General features: G+C 45.3%; 1 protein-coding gene across 1 annotated transcript; it reads right to left on the bottom strand.

Moving 5' to 3' along the window:
* Positions 1 to 11,477: 11,477 nt before the first annotated feature.
* Positions 11,478 to 13,477, bottom strand: LOC310871699 (beta-galactoside alpha-2,6-sialyltransferase 2-like; the record flags this gene model as incomplete). Its single annotated transcript, XM_083783339.1, has 2 exons — positions 11,478 to 12,613; positions 13,423 to 13,477. The coding sequence occupies 2 exons, from the start codon at positions 13,475 to 13,477 to the stop codon at positions 11,478 to 11,480; spliced, it is 1,191 nt and encodes a 396-aa protein (XP_083639465.1).
* Positions 13,478 to 23,020: the final 9,543 nt, after the last annotated feature.

Genomic DNA, 23,020 nt, shown 5'->3' with positions numbered 1-23,020 from the left:
ACGGACGGACGGACGGACACACGGACACACAGCAAAACATACTCTCCCTCCATGCCTTCGGCCTGGTGGAGACAACAATGACCACCTAGTCAGACATTATCCCTTGCTTATAACACTTCATAATTATTGTTACATTACAAGCAACCATATGCACTAATAATCATAAGACAAAAAATGAAAAAAGCATTTTATAATGATGATAAGGTATAAAATTGCCAGTTCCTCGCAGACTTTTTCTTTTGGCCAGGATCATAATACATTATAACTCATCCTCACTCCTATAATCAGAAAGTGTCTCTCTCTTTGTGTGTGTGTGTGTGTGTGTGTGTGTGTGTGTGTGTGTGTGTGTGTGTGTGTGTGTGTGTGTGTGTGTGTGTGTGTGTGTACGTGTGTGTGCGTGCATGCATGCATGCGTGTGTGTGTGTGATATATAGCTGCACAGACTTGCACGTTCAAGAGAAGTTTTTAATGTAAGCAACATTTCAGCCATGTAGACCTTCTTCTGAGGAAGGTCTACACAAGCACTCTGGGATATTTGTGAATGAAAAGTACAATACAATAAAAATATTATTATTATTATTATTATACACGACCAAAACGTTGCCTACATTAAAAACTGATCTTGAATGTGCAAGTGGGACTTGTATATGCCTATGTGTAATTTTGTGTATATTATACCGTATACTGCACATGTACTGTCGTATAGCAACAGGTAGAATCCCAATAAGAGCGTAGTGCAGGGAGGTTGGCAAACAAGGCAGAGTGTACTCACCTTCATAACATAGTGTTGATTTATCTCTGTGTAAGGAGTGACCCTACTACTCGGTAACCAGGCTCTGCTAACTGGATCCTCTAGAAATGTGACATGGTACCTACACTGGACGCAGACGGAAGGACACATACGGCTATCAAACACTGACACACTGATCTACATAATCATTTCTGACTGTGGTTGACTGTGTTTCTAGTACACAATATCTTACAGACATTCTCATTAGACAGTAGTAGGTGATATTTAATTTGTCTGCCTTCTCAAAATATGTGTTATACTGTAGAATACCTGACTGATAGTTGATGCTTACAGGCTGCTTGTCTGTCTTCTTGTTCAATCGGTAGAAGGTGTTGGATTTTGGGTCTCTTTCTATTAAGGCAGGCCACCTATAGAAGAGCAAACACGATTTGGAAGAATTCAACTGATAAAGCAGAACCAGAGATGGACTGAGATGTAAAGCTTTGTTCATTTGTAGTGTTACTATTTACCAGTAGGAGTACAATTATATGTAGTGTTATTGTTTACCAGTCGGAGTACAATATGTAAGGGATAATGTATGGCTGAGTGGTCATTGTTTATAGATAAATCACAGACAGGCTGATTAACCACCAATGCGTAGCTGAGGTGGTTTCATGCCGTTGCCAAACGTTGATCAAGATATAAATTATTCTACACATTCTCTAATTGTGTAGACTTCTTGTAAATTAAGTAATGCAGATGATTACGGGTCCATTTGGTTTCATTTTACGCTCTCAAGAGTTAAAGATCAATAAGGGTCGATTTGGTTAACAACTCTCCATCATTCAGCTGGGGACAACCTGGAACCCCCTCAAGGACCACTGGTTGAAAACCACTTGGTTTACCAGTATTGAACTGTAGTTGTTTACCAGTAGAGCAGGTATTGTAATTTAATTGCTCACCAGTATCTGTATGTATAGAATGTGTAGTGTGTTGTTTACCAGGGGTATCCACCAAGCTGGGCCCAGACAAGAGAACCTGGCACCAGATTACGGCTGATGATGTTATCTTCATTTCCGCTATACTCCTCAAACGAACAGCTACAGGACACTGGATCTAGAGGGGGGAGAGAGAGGCTACTATAACTGCTGTATTACATACAGTAGTGGATCCACGTACATACAATAGATAGAGTGTGTGTGTGTGTGTGTGTGTGTGTGTGTGTGTGTGTGTGTGTGACACACACACACACACACACACACACTCTATCTATTGTATGTACGTGGAACAGTGTGTGTGTGCACGTGGTCGTGGTAGTATCTAAAAAGTATAAAAAGGCATATGGTTGCAGTGTAATCTGTCGTCCGTCCCTCCCTCTCCCCCTCCCTCTCTGTGTGTCCATAGTGCTTTGTTCTTCTCATCATAAACACAATATACATTTCAAATGTGTTGGTTGAGGGGGTGAAATGTTCATTATGGGAGTAGGGGAGTTGGTATATGCAAGTATATCAACAGGGCTTCGGCATGTTTCTGTTGCCTCTCTCTTATTCCTGTTATGCAGAGTTACTTATATGCAAGTGATGGATGTTGTGCGTCCATTGTCAGCCTCAACAATTCTGCCCTACATTTTACATTTACATTTACAAAGCCCAAGTCCAGCAACTAAGGGGGTAATGTCCGATAATGGGTTTAAACAAAGCGAGCTGGCCAGCAGTGGAAGACCTTAGGGGGCGGTTTGGAACATATTTAGGCAGGCAGTCATGTAGGTAGGAATAACTCCTTTGCGAAGCACAGGTTTCTCTGGTGACAACCACATTGGTTTCCAAAGTTCAAGAGGTTGTCGAAAAGAAGCCAAACGGTAACAGTACTATAGCTGTGTGGACACAAGTTTAAGTGTAAACTGAATAGGGAGCGAACAAATGAACATTCCAACCCAACCAAGAGCTGTTGAGTTGATACATTGCTTTGCTGTTAATGATAATGCACTGGGAGCTGTTATCCAGATTACCCATGCATGTTTTTGATAAAAGGCAGACCATCAAATATTTAGAGCAAAGAAAACCTGGTTCTCTCTGTTTACAGCTATACTGAATCCATTTGCAGCAATGTACGTCTGTTACACTGTGAATCCAGTCTCAGGTAAATTTTTCATGTTTTCACTCAGTTCAGAATGTACTCATGCCTGCTTATTGCAGAGTAAAATGTATTAACGCTCAGGATTGTGCAGTGTAGGCACAAGCAACATGATAAACCATCGCCCAGCAGTCTGCCGTCACCCAGGTGGATGCGTGCACACGCCGATCTGCCCCAGCAGTATACGTACGACCTCCACACTCTGATCTGCCCCAGCAGTATACGACCTCCACACTCTGATCTGCCCCAGCAGTATACGACCTCCACACTCTGATCTGCCCCAGCAGTATACGACCTCCACACTCTGATCTGCCCCAGCAGTATACGACCTCCACACTCTGATCTGCCCCAGCAGTATACGACCTCCACACTCTGATCTGCCCCAGCAGTATACGACCTCCACACTCTCACGGAGGAGACTGCCGACGAGCGGTGCCGTCGTCTGGCCAGGGAACGCCAGAGGCGCCGCTGGCACATGAGTGCACACTGCCCCCGCTGCCACCCTTAGATCTCCATATATGGAGCTGATCTGTTCTGACATTCCATATCTTGATCTAACGTCATCACACCCTGTACACTCAAGACACGCTCCATATGCCCTTTTGGGGCGAGGTCGCTTCTCGCCCTCAGGCGTCATACTGGTATGATACCATTGAAGGAGTGGTTGTGTTTGTATTGGCTATGTACAAATTTGAGCCATACAGTCTGGTTGATTGAGGTGGTTCTGTCATTCAGATAAAACAATCACATTCTCATATAGGTTTTTCTCAGGTACATGGCTGTGTTGTTATGATGTTCCTTGGTGTTAGTGCCTACTATTTACATTAGCCTATACCTTCGGGGGAAAGAACATCTTCACAGATGGTATTGCCACAGTAAACAAAACAAGATACTGAGTTATGATGGTCAACTTTGTTTTTCCAACTACAGACTAAGCAATCCTGGGCATTGTCAGTGGTAACCTGTCATGATAATGACCTACTGTAGACAGGAGTAATTACTTTAATTTCACACCATCGCCAAGCATTACAGACAGACTCCATGCACTATACTTTTCATTGCCCCATGGTACAGGCTGATACAATGTACATACCTTTATACACACCTGCCAGACTGTTCAAAGTAGGGTCAGAGAAGTTCCAGTTGAAAAGGTCTCCAGGGCATGACTCAGGTAATATTAGCCAGCCTTCTGCCTAGCTGTCAACAAGGACACTAGATGCACACCCAGAGGGAACAATAACTTCATATGCTGCGCAATATCATTGCTCTCTCTTGTGTTGTGTGCAGCCAGTGGAATCTCATACACACATGACACACAAGCTCCTAAACAGCAGCCATCATAGCTATACATATTTATACGTTTGCTGCAGTGTGTGCGTGTACGAGCCCGGACAGACACGCCAATTAATACACACGCACACACACGAGCACGTACACACATATACGATGCACTACATGTAGTGCACAGACATTGATCTGTGCCTGGGTACGGTGTGTTCAAACTAATCAAATAAACAGGACTTTGGACTGCAGGGCCCCATGCAGTCCCTGGTGTGAAAGCACCCTACTTCTATGTATGTTCAAGGCTTTCACATTAGAGAACCGGATTAGAGTACACTTGATCCTAATTTCCTAAAGTCCAGTTTGTTTGATTAGTGCTGTGAAAACTATGTATACTGTGTACTATACTGCACTGAGTTTTGCATAGAGTGGGCAATTGTACTCAGAAACCGTATTCAGCTAACCTGACTCCGCCAGATTGCGGCAGTCAGCATGGTACAAAAACAACATCATACCTACAGTACTGTAATATAAAAAAACACCCTGGGGAGACATCACCCTCTATAGCGGACAGAAAATGCTGTACCAAACAATATTCTCTTAGCCAAGGATTGTTCTCAAGTCCCTGAAGGCTCACTTCATGTGCTAGACAGAGCTTCAACACCTGTACAATTTCCAAATATGTGTGTACACACACACACACGCACGCACGCACGCATGCACGCACACGCGCGCGCACACACAGTATTATGTTACTTCTGGAGATACTGATGAAATTGTTCTCTGTTTAGCATTCCAAAAGCACATCCCTTGTCCTTAATGTCCTATCTATCAGAAGCGTGGTAGACAAAACCGCACACGGTTTGTGGGCTTCCTTTGGAAATGCATTGGAGCGGCCATTAAACACATTAGACACAAGACAAACGCAAGTGTCTTGAATTTGTGAATGCAGCCCAGTAAGGGCATAGGGTCGACCCCACCCGCTCACCTCCGCCCCGCCCTCTCCTGGTGCTGTGGCCATCTTGGAAACTAAACACAATATAAACAAAAGGAGAAAGGCCCTGCACACAGCTGTACCAGATGTAGTCCTTGGGTTTTGGTCTCTAAATGTGCACGAGTATGCAAGCTTCCTAACTGCAGTTGTCTCAGCAATGGGATGTACAGACCTCTGCAAACTCCAGAACTGTACAAACCAAGCACCTGAGGAAGATTCAATGCCTACAGTTGAACAGGACAGTTCTGATGAGGAAGAGGTTGCATTGTTCAATATCATTGACAGCCAATGATGTCTATAGATTTCAAAATCAATCATTTCAAATCCAACGCACAGACCGCCATTTACATATATAGACATCATGTGGTGTTGTCAATGTTTACGATAGAGGGCGCTCTTCCACAACCTGAGAGTTGATCTACGGCTTCAGGATCAGAGGATAACAGGTGAAAACATGATCAAAAGAAGTCCAAGAGGCCTGTGCCATGGCTCAGTGGTCCAGGCACCTTGGCTGGTAATCCAGTCTGGCAGTGTGCCGCGGGTTCGACTCCCGATCCCGACGGCCTTTACTGCGGTCTTCCCCCCATCTCTCTCCCCATTTCCTGTCAGCCTACTGTCTGTCCCTCCATAAAAGAAAAATCAAATAAAGGCAAAAGCCACAAAAAATGTCTAAGACGGTTTAGTGTAGTATTATAGGACATTTTGGATCTAAAATGACCTTGATATTGACCTTTGACACATGACACTGCACTTTAATTGCTTCAGTCACCTCATAAATCAACTCGGCACCCCAGAAAACGTATACTTTGATGGCAGAATCATCCAAATCTGCCCATTATTTGCTTAGTTATGCCATTCACTAGTCTATACTGTATACAATTTTATATCAGATAAAAGGGTCGAAAACAAGTAATCAGCTGCCATTGCTATCACATCATCCTAGGCCGGTGGCCGACTGCGACGGACACGTACAGGTCTAGTTTCATAAACAAGGACAAAAAACACACATTGTCCCTCTGTCCCTTTTTAGGGCAACAATATCAGATAATGAGGCTTCTGGCCTAAGGACTACTCACTAATGTATCCATGGAGACAGTGTGCAGCATGCTGGTGTCGTGCCCCCAACACCAAGCTCACAGCTGGATTCCCAGCAGCCAGTATGAGATGCACTAAATAATTTCATTTTCTCTGTTTGATTAAGTCTTCATTGATTGATTGATTGATTGATTGAATATTTCAACAAGATTGTTTACACTACAGGCAGTACAGTCAAAGGCTAAAAGGATGAGGCCTAACACAAAAAGCCCCATGGGGCTTGTTTCTTCCATGTCAGAAGGAAGGACTCACACATTATACAATATGAATTACTTTATACCAAAGTTACAAAGTTCAACTCATGTGTCTGACAAGAAGTGTGGGAACCTGGGAGGTGAGAGAGTCGGAGCACACAAGAGATAATTAAATCCCCCTTGTCAGCTTTCATCCAAAATCTCATTGTCAGATTAAAACCATGAATGTGAGCTGCACCCCCACTTCAACTAGCCTGTGTCTAAATGACAGTGGTTGAGATAAATAAATATATATCTGTCCGCATCTTGGTTAGCCACTCATAACTAAATTATTTTGAAATGTTTATCTTGTCACCAAAGCCCTGCCAAACTACAGAACAAGCTCAGCTACTGCACCCTGTCGAAGTGAACTTAACCACGTTTAACATGGTAGTGTTCACCTTTCCCCCAGCAACATCTGTGAGCACGTCTGATGAAAGCAATGAAGTACCGCAGGCACCAAGCTGTATCACATTGCTTCTGACAACTCTGTTGCAGTTCAACTTTTTCATCTATTCAGCTCTCCCATCGCTTCCCATCGCACCCGCACACTACTGTCCCACAGCACTGCTCTAATTAACTCCCACTCCCAGCTACAAACAATTCCCCCACTAAACATCCAAACATTCTCCTCCTTCCCTCGGCAATGGAGGAGAATAGAAGGAGTAGGAGGCTAAGTAGTAAAGACAGCTCACTCCACATGTATCTGCGGTAGGGAGTGGGTGGGCACGTGCAGTGCAAAAGGCTTCAATCAGCCAACTAATAAGCTGTTACAGTATATCGTGGATGAGCACGTGGATGGATCAGGAGGCGGATAGACGGACAGAGAGACAGAGAGAGACAGAGAAGTTTGTACTGAATATGACTAAAAAGGCCATGTCCCAGGTTGGACAGCATACTCCATCCCCGGGATCTGCCTTTTATAGCACCAGCACATTATTTAATGCAAGCTTGCGATCGTGTTGAAGTACACTAATATAATACACAAATCCACTAATTTAGTCTTGCGTAGACCTTTAGTTTAATTAATTACATGTTAATAATGTTGATTTACATTTCCCAACTCTCTCAGGTTGAGCAAAGAGCACTGATGACAAATCATACAGTTCCTACAATTCAAAAGGAGAACATTTCCAAACTTTACATTTCCATGACAGAAATGTTGGATACAGTGTTCTCTGTGCTGTGTTTTTTTTTATTTGTCAGCCTTTCCTCTGGCAACTGGAAAAGGTGGTTCCACAGACAAACAATTTCACAGCTCTGCTCTACAATACACGACACCCGTCCCAAGTCTGCTTCAATACCCACTTTGAGAAAGCACCTCATGGCCTGACTGAATAGCATTACAGCATTTACAAAACATTGTAAATTCCTGCAGTTTAAACTCATATATAGCAGACACATGTGATTGCATGATTATAATGGGAACATTTCGTAATAGACTCAACCAGTCAACTTTCCCTTGAAATTCAAACTCCCTTTCTGTGGAAGTTCTTGACATCCGACTTCCCAGTAACTGACAACATTGATGTCATCATACTGTCATCATACGTTCTAACTGCACTCACGTGTAATAAATGCCCCATCAAACTTTCAGATGCTGTTTTTCTTCCAGTGTGGAGGAAGAATGATTAGGATTTTTATTGTGATCTCTCGCCCTTGAAATATATAATCCTTGGTTTCTGTTGTGTTTGAACCATAGGTTTGAACGGTAACAGGTACAGTCGCCCCTTTTCCATCTCGCCCCACTATACCTAGCTGTAAATAACAAACATAATTCATGTTGGTGATTATATAAAAGGTATTATCATATTAATTTATCTTTGTTAAGTTTACTCTGTATATCCACCGCCACGGGCATAATAGCATGATGATGCCATTACAAAACATGGGCTACATGGAAGAAATGTGTTTTATAAAACGAAATTCATGTTATTCTTTCTTAATTTTACAGAGTATAGAGATCGACTACTATACAATCAAATAAATCTGTATACAAGATCATTTCAGATTTCAGAGAGGGAGGGAAATACTAAATTAACTGATGACTACATTAAAACACTTTGCGGGGGCGAGTTGGTAAAGGGGCGAGTTGCAAACCCAATGCCCATCAAGTATAATTTATGTCATGGACAAACAGCTCTTGGCCATTAGCCTTGTATAGTCTTTCAATACAACAACATATTCCTTGGCAATATATATACTAATCTCTTGTCAAAGAAGAATGTGTCTCCTTTGACAAGAAATTAGCTGTAGCCATTTTACTTGTGAAGATTATGGATATAGCAACACACTGGTACAGTTAGTGAACCCCCGAACTAGGTATACTGTATATACAGCAGAGCCCAGAGACGTTAGAGAGGCAGGGGCTGAAATCCTGTAAGAGGGCACTTTTGGACAAAAATAGAGAAAATAGCAGATTTAAAATCTCACAGAGAGCTTGTAAATCAGCTATTTTCGGGACGCAACCCAGAACTCTTTAGCTAGTGGAGATACGGTGTACGACATGGATTTCTAAACACATTTGTTCAACGCAAAATGCTGTGTTCAAGTTCAGGAGACTCAGAAAAAAAGCAATTCTCCTGAATGCTGCCTTCCGGCATGGTTTGCAGGAAAGGAGTTGCATTTGCATTTATTTCGCCATAGTAAATCGTGGTCTGGACTCTGGAAAGGGCACTTGTTTTACAGACGGGTAAAAGGGCAGGGGCTGAAGCCCCCTTTAAAGTCTATATGTGTGCACGTCCCTGGCAGAGCCATTGAAAGGAGAGTTCTGCCAATGAGGGGGCAGAAAACAACCCGGTAACGTGGTTCATGTAACTCGTTTGTCACACTCAGCCTATATAGACTCCAATGCATTCTGTAAACTTCACTCTGAAGCCCATAGACTCCAATGCATTCTGTAAACTTCCCTCTAAAGCCCTGACTAGTTGTTCCAGTTCATATCGCCATTGATTGCTAAGCAGCAACTGCAACATGTGAAGGTGTTATGTGTCTTTAGTTAAACCTGATTCTGAGCGAATTAAACATGGGAGACTGAACTGGAACAGGAAATGCCATTTCAGAAAACAGTTATGCACAGGACAATGGGTCCCTTTCATCATTGCCAATTGTTATCCACCCAGCTAAGACTAAAGCATTCAGTATTATTTGCTAACTTTGTTATATTTTGAATGACCTCCGTGTAGTTGAATAGTAGTTTTTTGTAACATGTGGTTGTACTGTAGAAACCATTGTTTGTCACTGTCTACTCAGACTTGTAGATATGCTATTTTCACACACATCAAATATTGAAAATTGCCTCAGAACTTTTGTCATTCAGATATCATTTGTTTCTGAGCAGCTAGGTCCTGTGCAGTAATATGCCTTTTTATCTGTAATTTCTCAATTTCTCTCTCTCTACAACTGGGGACAGACACTACATTGTGTCTGCAGCCTGTATCCAGGCTGTCTTTTGTCAGCCGTATGTTCCACCTGTCTGTGCTTGGCTGGTCGACCATGTTCCTGCAAAGGTTAGTATTGAAAATGTCCATATTTTGTACTGACTTTTTGTTTTCAATTTCAGTGTAGTTTTAGTTATTTGGTCAGGGCAAGATTCAACCAGGGGCTTATGTGGGGGGCCAATAAGGGCTTGTGTGTTATTTTATTTGTTGAGAAATATCCCCTATAGGCTACAGTACCAAGTCAGCCATACCACCCATGACCAAAATTTTGCATTTTAAAAATGTCATATTAGGCCTATTGATGGTCGAATATGACATCAGGGCATTTAATAGCAACTTAAGCAATAAGTTGCTAACCCCGTCCGACGTCCCACTTGTCCCTCACAAGATGAGATGAGATTAAATTTATTGTCAATGTACATACAGTACAAGTACAGTAGTAAATGCAGATATGAGCAGTAGTCATTTAAATGAATACATTGGATATGACCATATCGCACATAGCCCTTATTGCACGTATAGCCCAAAATCACAAAGTGCTAGACTAAGGTCCAGAAACGATCTGTCCCTCATCCGGTCACCCTAGTTGACTGCACTGAATCCAGGAAGCGTCACCCTGCCTCTTCTGAGGTCAGTCTGGATCATAGACTGTAAAAAAAATATGGACAAAGCGTTCTCCGGGTCTGATATGGACGTCAGATGAAGCCTGTCAGTCCTTGAATTGTAAATCGCCATCTTTCTAGATCCGTTTGGGCCCAGCTGGCCATTGGCTGGCCCAGACAACGAGGCGGGACTTCCCCCCTTCTTATTCGTTGGTTTTTATTTTGACTCGAACGGGGGGTGGCTCCTGATCATAGACTGTAACGGTAGCCACGCCCCTCAAAACATACTCGACTTTATGGTCGAAAGAATATTATGAGAAATGAGACTTTAAACTAGTGACTGGAAGCAGAAAGTATTCATGACCGTGTAGTGGGTGAGCAGCATCAGATCGGATACACATGGCTTTGTTAAGTACCTGTTTCTTAAAGATCTGGTCTAGGCCATTCATTTGTGAGCCAATGATTTTAGAGGCCACTTTTACAATTTTCCCTAGGGAATTTTTGTCTCTGATGCAGAGATTACCATACCAACAGATAATGGAGAAAGAAATGACGGACTCGATGTAGGCACTGTAAAACAGTTTCATCAGAGTCTTGTCGACATTGAACTTAGCCAATTTCCTTAGGCAGTACAGGCGTTGTAGACCTTTTTTATGCATTACATCAGTATTTAGGTCGAATTTCAGTTTGTCATCAATAATCGTGCCTAGATATTTGTAGCTGGGTACAATATCTACAGTCTGTCCGTTGACAACACTCTTCTGGGGGGATTGGGGGAACGTCTAAAATCTATGCATAGTTGCATAGTTGGGCCCAAATACATGGACCTCTATGGAGCTATGGGGTTTTTTGGGCCCAATGACAGCGCCACAACAGGCCATTATATGAACTTTCAAGGAAGTCCCGATTTCCTTAGTGGTTTCACAAAATATCTGTCTGACTGCCCCCCCTGGTCTGGATCCGGTCACCCTAGTCACAGTTGACTGCGCTGAATCCAGGAAGCGTCACCCTGCCTCTTTTGAGGTCAGTCTCGGAGCCTGTGTTGATTCGTTTGATCAACCGCTTCTCAAATTCGAGGGGATGCCAATTGTACTTGCCGCCCAGGGAGCAGGCTATGTTTAGGTCACGCTCAAAGTAGTGGCACAGCGCCGTCTTCCTAGCCGCCGAGGGGATGTACTCGTACACATGCACCTCGTCGCACAGCGCCATCATCACGAGGATGCCAATGAAGCCAGAGCTGGGCGGGTTGGGCTGGATGTGCTCCCGCGGCGCGTTCCGCTGAATCGCCTGCCACAGCTGGCGGAGGTAGCCGGGGTGAAGCAGGTAGAAGGGCTGAGCGGGGTCCAGCCTGCGGCGCTTGACGTACGGGCCGAACATTTTCCCGTGGGCGTACCACTCGGACAGGTTGAGGTCCTGAGGGGCCTTTTCCCAGGTCACCAGGGTGACGTTGCGGTAGAGGGGGTCTTTGCCGAATCGAAATACGGGCTTATACTGAATCTGCTCATTGATGAGGCGAAAAGTCGTCCTGGTTCCCACGTCTTTCTCGTAACCGGCGGTCGGCGCGTGGTTGAACCGCATGACCTCTTCGTGGGAATCGATCTCCTCGCCCAGTCCCGAGCGCAGCATGGCCCCGGCCGAGGACACCACGGCGCAGCTTCGGTTCCCCCGTGGTCCGGGCACCAGAGGAGCGGCGAGCACCAGAGGAGCGGCGGGCACCAGCTGGGACCAGCCCAGGGAGGAGAAGGGCTCCTCGGATCCGTCTACCGTCCTGAGCCTGGCGCTGGTCTTCAGTTCACACAGGAGCTCCTTTGGGCTCTTGGGAAGGGGAACGGCCACCACAGATGCATTATGGGGAACGGCCGCCACAGATGCATTATGGGGAACGGCCGCCACAGGTGCATTATGGGGCATGGCCGCCACAGGTGCATTATGGGGCATGGCCGCCACAGGTGCATTATGGGGTAACAGAAGAATCCAAGCCAGAAGTATCGCAAGGAGAGTCCAAGCCAAGATCATCGCTAGCATCTGTTGCCTCATTATTGAACTCGTACAGCCAGCTGAATGACGGTCACACTTTTTACACCCATAGAAAACTAACGTAAAACCTGCAAAGACAACAAAACAAAACCACGTTAAGCACCATGCCAACACTGTTGTGTCGTGTTGGGACATGTTGGTGAAAGCCGACCTGCCAACACCTCTTGCCCGTCGATAGCCGTGGGGTGGTGAAGAGGGAGGAGAGAGGGGATAAAGGCTCAGTAGAGCAGAGCTCCCTGATTGGCTGTTTAGCCTGCATTCTGAAATCTCCTCATTCCACTCCAAACATGTCTTGAAATATCAATTTGCTCGTTCTTTTTTTGAGGGGCGCTAGTGCCACTCACTTCACACGGGTGTGATTTTTGTTATTAAAACAGCACCTTAATTAGAGCATAGTGCTCTCTCTCTCTCTCACTAATAAAGCAAGCTCACTCTCCCCGACAGACAGAGAGAGAGATGGTCAATACCATCTGTTTATAATAGGGACTTGTGAGTTGGACTACTTGTAGTAGACATTGATGCATTGTAAAAGTAAGAATGAAACATTTAAATAATGATCAACTCCCAAGCAAAGCTGTCTACATCTCGTCCTGGCATTGTGAGCTTGTATATCAGCTATTTTTGGTGAAGAAACTTATTGGCTGAAAAATAAGTACCAAGTACAGTTTAACTCACGTCCGTTTTAGTATAATTAGAGTCTATCTCTAAATGGTTAAACTGAAGTGAAGTGACATTGATACATTTCAAAATATCAAAGTATTCCGAGGCACCCCTGGACTTGTGTCAAGGCACCCTTTTCAGTGCCCTGAGGTAGGGGGTACTTGGCCCGATGAAGACCCCTCAGCTAAAGTATCAAGACTAAGTCACAGTGCCTTACCTGTGTTGCTGCTGGTCTGAATGTCCTGAGAGTGCCTGGTCTGGGGGCCGTCCATGTTGGTGGTCAGAGCAGTCAGTGGTTTGGCCTTCTCCTTGTCCTGTCACTCTCACTCAGCTGTCAGAGACAAAGTACTTCCTCCTGTAGCGAGGTTATTGTAGTTTAGCATTTTTCATTAGTATTTCATTCTCACGTTTTTTTTTTCAATTTCAGTTTAGCTTCAATTTAATTCTAAAGTGGGTTTTCTAGAAAACGTCATCATTGGAACAAGAAATGCATAATCAGTATGCACTTGATAAGGTGATGGCTGCACCATGGTAATAGATGTATTTCTGTTGTTCTGATTCATCATAAACATAGACTCTTAGATCACCTTTCAAAGTTCTTTTCAAATTATACCAATTTACATTTGACTTTCTAGGAACCCCAATAATCTAAATGTCCCGATCGCGTTTTTTTGCTCCCGATTTTTCACACCAGGCCTTCTCAACTTTGAGAAGAAAAGTTACCCAGAGTAGTTGGGTTGGAAGTAATTTAGAGGTGTTACAAGACACCTTCATGAACACATTGGTGAAGAAAGCTATTATTTTTGCAGATGGCAAAAAGTTGGCATAATAATAATTGGTACAAATGTGACTATATTTTAAAGGCAGCACTCGTTTGCACACTAGCATGCTACAAGTACATGTGATTACTTTAATAGTTTCATTGTGAAAGTTCAAAGCCACCCACAAATTGTGGGCCACAATCCATCCAAGTGTAACATTTCATTTTAAAGAGCAGATTTTTTTAAACAACAACACTGTTCATAGCTCATCACTCATGTAAACAGTTTCTGTTTCAAACAAACAATGCACTGGTGCAGAAGAATGGCATTGTGCTGGACATGAGGATTTGCCACCTACTAATACATCAAATTCGAAATGCTTCATAATAATAATAATAATGTACCACATTGTAATAACTTACCAACTCAATAACGTATTTGATTTTAGCGGAACAAAAATGTTATGTTTTGAAGAGAATGCTTTGTAATTAGGTTTATTTCTGAAGCAACATAGCCCTGGATTGCACAGTGCTGCTATAAGAACTAAACTGGAGGAGAAGAGATGAAGGAGGAGGGAGGTGATGAAACGGGTACCTGCGAGAGTTCATAGAGTTCATACTCTGTAGGTGAATGACGAGATCTCGGAGGCAATCTTGGAGATACGACAGTCAAACGCTGGTGTTTGGTCTCCTCATCTTATCCAGGACACATACACAATGGTAGAGAACGTCCCAGGCAATGGCTTTGGCACAACCGGGAAGAGAGAGGGTGTGCGTGCGTGCGCGTGCGTGCCTGTGTCTAATTTATAAGTTGCAACTTAGTTGCAATATGGTGTCACGCATGAAAATGGCAGATCTACAAGCACACAATGCACCACAGCAGCATGTGAAGTGAACTTGAAGGTCAGCAATGTTTTTGGTCCAAGACATAACTCAGGCTGTACATATTGCTTCATTGTAGCACTCAGTTCTGAGGTTCAAGGACAAAGAGAACACAGAGAACACATATTTCTACATGAACAGCAAACTTCTGTCTAGTTACTGGTTACAACAATTTGAAGATCCACTCCACAACAGAGTGAGTGAGTGAGTGAGTGAGTGGGAGTGCATGTTACATGACTAAAGATGTCAATTTCTACTGTAGCTGCATGAGTGAAGGGGTTAATGTACAGCAGATCTGAATACTCCAACAGATACTGTACATGCATACAGTACGCATGTTGTTCAAAGTAGCAACTAGAGAGTGGTTAAACAAAAGAAGAGAATAACTACTAGACTGGGATGAAGAAGTGCTCACTGCGAACACCAGTTTAATTACTGAACAGTCAGGCCTCAGACAGAGAAGAACTTTATTCTGCTGTCTCTGTCTGTCATCATTGTTTGAATCTGGAACAGTGCTAATCCTGGCTTTGTTATTGTTGTTTTACATTGAGAAGAAGAAAGGCTCAGCCTAGTTTTGCCGTATGTGCCATTGACTAACCAACCTAATTCATTGCATTTTTCTGTACCATTTTTTGCCTATATAAAATTCAAGCATTCTAGTACCAGCCGACGTCCTCTTATGTTCATTTTGACCGTATTTTAATCTACAGAATTTGTTTGCGTTCGAAGAATCGAAGTAGGAGTAGGACAAAGGTTCAGCCTATGTCCTCCTGGTGGGGGCTCCACACCGGCAGGTGAGTCAGTAGGATGTGACAGCAATGACAACACAGACGTGTGTGGGGAGGAATCAATTGGCATAACGACTAAATTGGGGAGAAAAAAGGGTGTAAAAGATAATTGGCTGCTCTAGAAACGATTTAAACGTGTTTATACCCATGACTAGTGGCTAGCCACAGACTTTATATGAATTTGTAACAATTTTGGAAATAGGCTGCAAATGTCAAAATGTTCAAGCATTGTCCCTTTATGTAGTTACTGTAGATTCTAGGACTAGTAAGTGTTGTACTGTAAGTGTATTATAACCTTGAGATGGCTTTCCTAAAGGGAATGGAGAGAATTAATGACAACGCTGCAGTCAATTTTCCACAGTGGGACCAGTTGGTGCTTCTTAGGACCAACTGAGAATGTTATGGGGTAAAAAACATAATTATTCTAATTGAAACTGAACTGAAACTGAGCTGACCAATCTATTTAGGCAGCATGACAATGAAATTACTTTTATTCTGCCCTGTTGGAAACTAAGCTAGATATCAGCTCTCTACAGAGTGCATAATGAAGCATGAGAGGAACACAATTCCAGCCATAAATTATGTTATATCTGATAAGCCTATGGTGAAGTGATTAGTGAAGACATGAATACCATAATTATGGGATATTTATCTGCATGCAATGAAAAAAAACATGAAAAAAACATGAAAAAACTACCAGACCGCATTCTCTGCAACATGCAGACACCCAGGTCTCTTAGCTATATCAACAAACCCCAGCTGCCACTCATGAAATCTTAATATTCAGCCTGCAGTTCGGCTTCCTTTATGTGGAATAACCAGGGGGGCAGTCAGACAGATATTTCGTGAAGCCACTAAGGAAATCGGGACTTCCTGAAAGTTCATATAATGGCCTGTTGTGGTACTGTCATTGGGCTAAAAAAAACCCATGTATTTGGGCCCAACTTCACCTAGACTGTATTAACTTAATAAACATGGTCATGAATACTTTCTGCTTCCAGTCACTAGTTTAAAGTCTCATTTCTAAAAATTATGGTCCCATTTATTAAAGAAATTACCATAAAGTATGTTATGAGGGGCGTGGCTACCGTTACAGTCTATGAACGGGAGCCACAACCCGTTCAGTCAAAATAAAAACCAATGAAGAGTAAGGGGGGGGGGGGGGGGGGGGGAAGTCCCGCCTCGTTGTCTGGGCCAGCCAATGGCCAGCTGGGCCCAAACGGAGCCAGCCAATGGCCAGCTGGGCCCAAACGGATCTAGAAATATGGCGACTTACAGTGCAAGGAATTACAGGCTTCATTTTACGTCCATGTTAGACCCGGGGAACGCTTTGTCCATATTTTTTACAGTCTATGGGAATAACACCTTTGAGTCATTGGGGCTAACAAACAAGTGAGTCGCACCAGGGCTCCTACAAACCCTGATCTTGTAGGAGGTTTTTCTGTGGCATACAGCATTATCTTTAACTGGACAGAAGGTGCCTTGAGGCTTAGACATGCTTGTAAATGTTTGATCAACTTATTCAATTTATAGCTACATACTGTGATATAGGAAAAAATAACGTTGCAGGCAGACTTCTATGGTTCGGCTTCCTTTTTGAGTATGACCAAGTTTGTTTTACTGTTATTTCTGCATTCTGAAACTCACACTAGCCCATACACATTTGGGACTGATGTGTGCTAATAACACCTTGAAACATGTGCGCAAACATGCATGTATATGAATGAATGAATGAATGAATGAATGGCTTATTTCGATCTATTCATATATCAATGCACAAACCTCAGGAAAAGTCTTCACAAGCTATAATAATGGTCACTTTTTGTACTTTGTGTTATTATTACTACTCCCTCCTCTACATTCTTTGCATCAGGGCTCAGGACGCACAGAGGTTTAAATAGCCTGCCTCAATCAGATGAAAGCATACAAGTGATTCCTGTGAATCTTGAGCTGCTTTGATTGCCTGCCTGAACCATGTCTGCACACTTCACATCATTTGGGTGGCATAATGGATACATTGTGATGTAGAGTAGTATGTGTGTGTGATTATTATGCACATTGTAGCAGCCATGGATGTAGAGAGCATATTGTCATCATGCACACCATGGCAGCTGCAGGCCAAATTATAAATATATGCAATTCTGCATATTGCATTATGTATATAGCTTACAACAAGCTCATGTCTCTGCATACAAACAAGAAGAATGGACACTGTTTAAGGAGAGGCTGCAATATTATATTATATTATTTTAATCTTAATTAAGGGACCAAGCCCGAAGGGAGGGAGGGATTGGTCCCTTATTGATTTTGTCTGTTTTTTTTTTCTTTTCGAAACGTGGTCATATGGTAGAGGGTTATGCCAAACGGTGAGGATGCAAAGCCCACGACTATTGGCCAAAGGGTGGCTCAATTGAAAATGCATGAACAGGCATAGCTCATGAACCGTTTGACCATTGGCAATAAAACTTCGATAGGCATGTGCATCTCCTCATGCCGAACAACTTTCGTGTTCTCTGACTTGACCTCTGACCTCCCCCTGCGCCCCGGCTGCAGTGGGAGACAGGCGCCCCGACTGCAGGGGGAGACAGAGGGAGACAGGCGCCCCGGCTGCAGGGGGAGACAGAGGGAGACAGGCGCCCCGACTGCAGGGGGAGGCAGAGGGAGACAGGCGCCCCGGCTGCAGGGGGAGACAGAGGGAGACAGGCGCCCCGACTGCAGGGGGAGGCAGAGGGAGACAGGCGCCCCGGCTGCAGGGGGAGACAGAGGGAGACAGGCGCCCCGGCTGCAGGGGGAGACAGAGGGAGACAGGCGCCCCGGCTGCAGTGGGAGACAGAGGGAGACAGGCGCCCCGGCTGCAGGGGGAGACAGGCGCCCCGGCTGCAGTGGGAGACAGAGGGAGACAGGCGCCCCGGCTGCAGGGGGAGACAGAGGGAGACAGGCGCCCCGGCTGCAGTGGGAGACAGAGGGAGACAGGCGCCCCGGCTGCAGTGGGAGACAGAGGGAGACAGGCGCCCCGGCTGCAGTGGGAGACAGAGGGGGAGAGGCGCCCCGGCTGCAGGGGGAGGCAGAGGGAGACAGGCGCCCCGACTGCAGGGGGAGACAGAGGGAGACAGGCGCCCCGGCTGCAGGGGGAGACAGAGGGAGACAGAGGGGGAGAGGCGCCCCGGCTGCAGGGGGAGGCAGAGGGGGAGAGGCGCCCCGGCTGCAGTGGGAGACAGAGGGGGAGAGGCGCCCCGGCTGCAGGGGGAGGCAGAGGGAGACAGGCGCCCCGGCTGCAGTGGGAGACAGAGGGGGAGAGGCGCCCCGGCTGCAGGGGGAGACAGAGGGGGAGAGGCGCCCCGGCTGCAGGGGGAGACAGAGGGGGAGAGGCGCCCCGGCTGCAGGGGGAGACAGAGGGAGACAGGCGCCCCGGCTGCAGGGGGAGACAGAGGGAGACAGGCGCCCCGGCTGCAGGGGGAGGCAGAGGGGGAGAGGCGCCCCGGCTGCAGGGGGAGACAGAGGGAGACAGGCGCCCCGACTGCAGGGGGAGGCAGAGGGGGAGAGGCGCCCCGGCTGCAGGGGGAGACAGAGGGAGACAGGCGCCCCGGCTGCAGGGGGAGACAGAGGGGGAGAGGCGCCCCGGCTGCAGGGGGAGACAGAGGGAGACAGGCGCCCCGACTGCAGGGGGAGACAGAGGGAGACAGGCGCCCCGGCTGCAGGGGGAGACAGGGGGAGACAGAGGGAGACAGGCGCCCCGGCTGCAGGGGGAGACAGAGGGAGACAGGCGCCCCGGCTGCAGGGGGAGACAGGGGGAGACAGAGGGAGACAGGCGCCCCGACTGCAGGGGGAGACAGAGGGAGACAGGCGCCCCGGCTGCAGGGGGAGACAGGGGGAGACAGAGGGAGACAGGCGCCCCGGCTGCAGGGGGAGACAGAGGGGGAGAGGCGCCCCGGCTGCAGGGGGAGACAGAGGGGGAGAGGCGCCCCGGCTGCAGGGGGAGACAGAGGGAGACAGGCGCCCCGACTGCAGGGGGAGACAGAGGGAGACAGGCGCCCCGGCTGCAGGGGGAGACAGAGGGGGACAGGCGCCCCGGCTGCAGGGGGAGACAGAGGGAGACAGGCGCCCCGGCTGCAGGGGGAGACAGAGGGGGAGAGGCGCCCCGGCTGCAGGGGGAGACAGAGGGGGAGAGGCGCCCCGGCTGCAGGGGGAGACAGAGGGAGACAGGCGCCCCGGCTGCAGGGGGAGACAGAGGGAGACAGGCGCCCCGGCTGCAGGGGGAGACAGAGGGGGACAGGCGCCCCGGCTGCAGGGGGAGACAGAGGGAGACAGGCGCCCCGGCTGCAGGGGGAGACAGAGGGAGACAGGCGCCCCGACTGCAGGGGGAGACACACGCCCAGGCCTGATCAGCATGCACGTGTGCCTGTGAGTTGGCAGAGCAACCCCTGCCTCCCCTGCTTACAGACAGTCTTGACAATGCTTGCATGTCTGTAACGTGTAACCTTTGCAGTAATAGTGGGAAAACTACTATTCTCTATCACTGGCAGGTATTAGATGAAGTAGCCAGTACAACACAATTGAATCAAATTGTTTGGCTTCCACCGATAAGGTCAGCTGACACAAACTGTTAACAGCTGACAAAGGCTGACCTTTCAGTCAATATTTAATTCATACCAGTGGACGCTTGTATCAAGTTTCATTACATCACAGGGGTTGCTATTAAGACAAAACAGGAGCATAACAGCATTTAAAGCTGATCTTTTGGGATCATACCAAACAGAGCGAACTGAGCCACAACAGAGGAGTCTGATCGTTCAGATCAGGCCAGTCAGAGTTTACACCAAAACCAGTTGCGTTGGTATCCAATTTACCACTGGGCTTCTTTTCGAAGGAAGCTGGGGGGGGGGGAGTCTCTTGTTTTGGGGACCTTGCGTCACTCCAGATCGAGAATTAGCGAGCTCTCTGACTGCCCGATCGTCACAGTTAAGCATGTTTAATAGATGGCGATGAGAGGCGTGTGGATATAGCCTATATGTCCATTCAATGTCCGGTACCCCGAGGTCTCCCTCCCGTTTACTGTGGAATATGAAGTCACGGGTTGTGTGTGTGCTCAGGCCAAACCATTCTCTTCTCTCACTCGCTGTACAGCACACACACACACACACACACACACACACACATATTGCTGTATCAAAAAAGAGAAAAACCTTCCAAGGAAGGGACTGCACACTCCAGGGAACAGAGACGGACAACTTACTGCATCAAACTTATTTATTAGCACGACGCGTTTCGCCGTGAGCTTCGTCAGGTGATAGCACCTGACGAAGCCGTGTTGCTTTAAAGCTGTGTTGCTTTAAATAATTATATTATTTTTCTATGATATATCTCATCATGGAATTAATGTATCTTGCTCAATACTATAGCTTTGTACTGTTTGAGTAAATACGCATCTATCATATACGCATCTATCATATTTTCTTTTATGAGCTTATCAATGTTCATATCTTGCTCAATACTGAGTGTAGATTTGTACTGATTGACTCAAGTATAGTTAGTATAACCTTGTGTCCCCACCACCCGCAAAATGGTGTCTGGCACCCCTAAATAAAACCCAAATTCTGTGGTGTGCACGTGCGCCGCAAGTGCCCTTTTCAAATTTCGGCCCCTGCCCCTCCAAATCCCTGTGCACATCCCTGTTACACACAAAGACCCCCACGAAAGTGTTCTAAATCTTCTAAACGTCATTTAGAAGATTTAGTATGTATTTTTATAATATTTTAATATAATTAAGTATTTAGTATATTTAGTATATTTTTTTTGCTAAAAAGGGTGAAGTTTCCCTTTAAGTATAGTACTTGAGTAAATGTACTTACGTGTAGTTACTTTACACCACTGCACAGTATGCTGTATCTTGGATATTTGCCATTAGGCCATTGTTTCTCGGATAGTCCTTTGAAGCCAAAATCGTTCTTTAATCTCATGGTGATTCCATCCGTTCCATTATAGACTGCAATCCATCTCCATAACAGGCTGGTCAATGCTAATTGGAAAGAGTAAGAAAGATTCAATGCTGATTGTTGGTTGCTTCCACAGAACTATTTAAAACCATTAGTCATGATCCAGGGCCTGACACTTTCATCAGGAAGATTTCATGACTGTGCCTGTAACACACAACAGAACAGAATGTGAGTGGGGTGCGCACAGACAGCCACACACACACCGGCACTATACTTGAGCAGCAGACAACATATGACCAGGTAGTGCACACATGCCTGCAACCTCTGATTTTAATTATAATCTTTCACAAAGGGACAAGAACAGTTACCTCATCAATCAAACACACACACACACACACACACACACACACACACCAGTGATCACCAGCTTTGAGTGCACGTCAATTATATCAGACTGAATAGAAAATCTCTTCAGTCACTGGCAGACATTGATTGCTCATGTTCTTTTTAGTTTTTGCTGGTCAGACACAGAGAAGAATTCCCTGTCATAATGACGCATATCATTTTCACTACAAAGACAAATATCGTGCTTTGACAAATTATTGCCTTAGGGATGCGATAAAAACATATTTTTTTTGGGATGAACTATCCCTTTAACTAAAGTACAAATTTGAGTAACTTTCACTTGTAAATATTATTTAGTAATATTTGACCAGAAGTTTACTTTACCAATCTGAGAATCCCATCGTCAAATATTCCGGAAAACAGCGACCCCTGATGCGAGGCAACAGTCTGTCTTGAGAGACAAATGCTTTACTAATAAGTACTGGGGTTGAGCACTTATTCCACCACTAGTTAAAGTTGCATTGCTCAGGCAGCACCAGCAATGGAACATAACGTTGATGATGTGGGAATGAGAGCACAGGAAAAGTTGGTATCGGCAAGACACAGAATTAATATATTTTCTAATGTCTCAGTCTTCCACACCAACTTTCAACTTTCACGTGATATGCAGAAAACAGGATATTAAACAAGGCACCAATAATATTGATTTACACTGAAACAGTAATAATATTCACAGTGAGAAACATTTCTAGAAAATGCAACATTTTGGCCATGTATTTATTGAAGCCTTTTTTTCCTATTGAAAACGTAATCAGTAAACCCAAAATGTCTATCGTGTGTTCTGTTCAAAACATTGTAATTGCAGAAAATCAGTGATGCCAGAAATACTGTTGAACTAGAAAATAAAATAAAATAGTGTTGAGAATAGGTTAGGATGAAAGCATTAGGCCTTGATTCTGACTACTACTCAACTCTGTCACAGTGTACAAGGATCATTGAGAGAACGGGGGGACATTTTCTTTACCCCTTTATCCCTACGTACGAGAAACACTAGAAATAGCCAGTCTACAATCTCACAACAAGTCACATCTTGACTTTTTGTGCAGC

The sequence above is a fragment of the Protomyctophum parallelum genome, assembly GCF_964188405.1.
Source record: "Protomyctophum parallelum genome assembly, chromosome: 15".
NCBI classification, from domain to species: Eukaryota; Metazoa; Chordata; class Actinopteri; order Myctophiformes; family Myctophidae; genus Protomyctophum; species Protomyctophum parallelum.
This window is presented reverse-complemented; position numbering and strand designations above follow the sequence as displayed.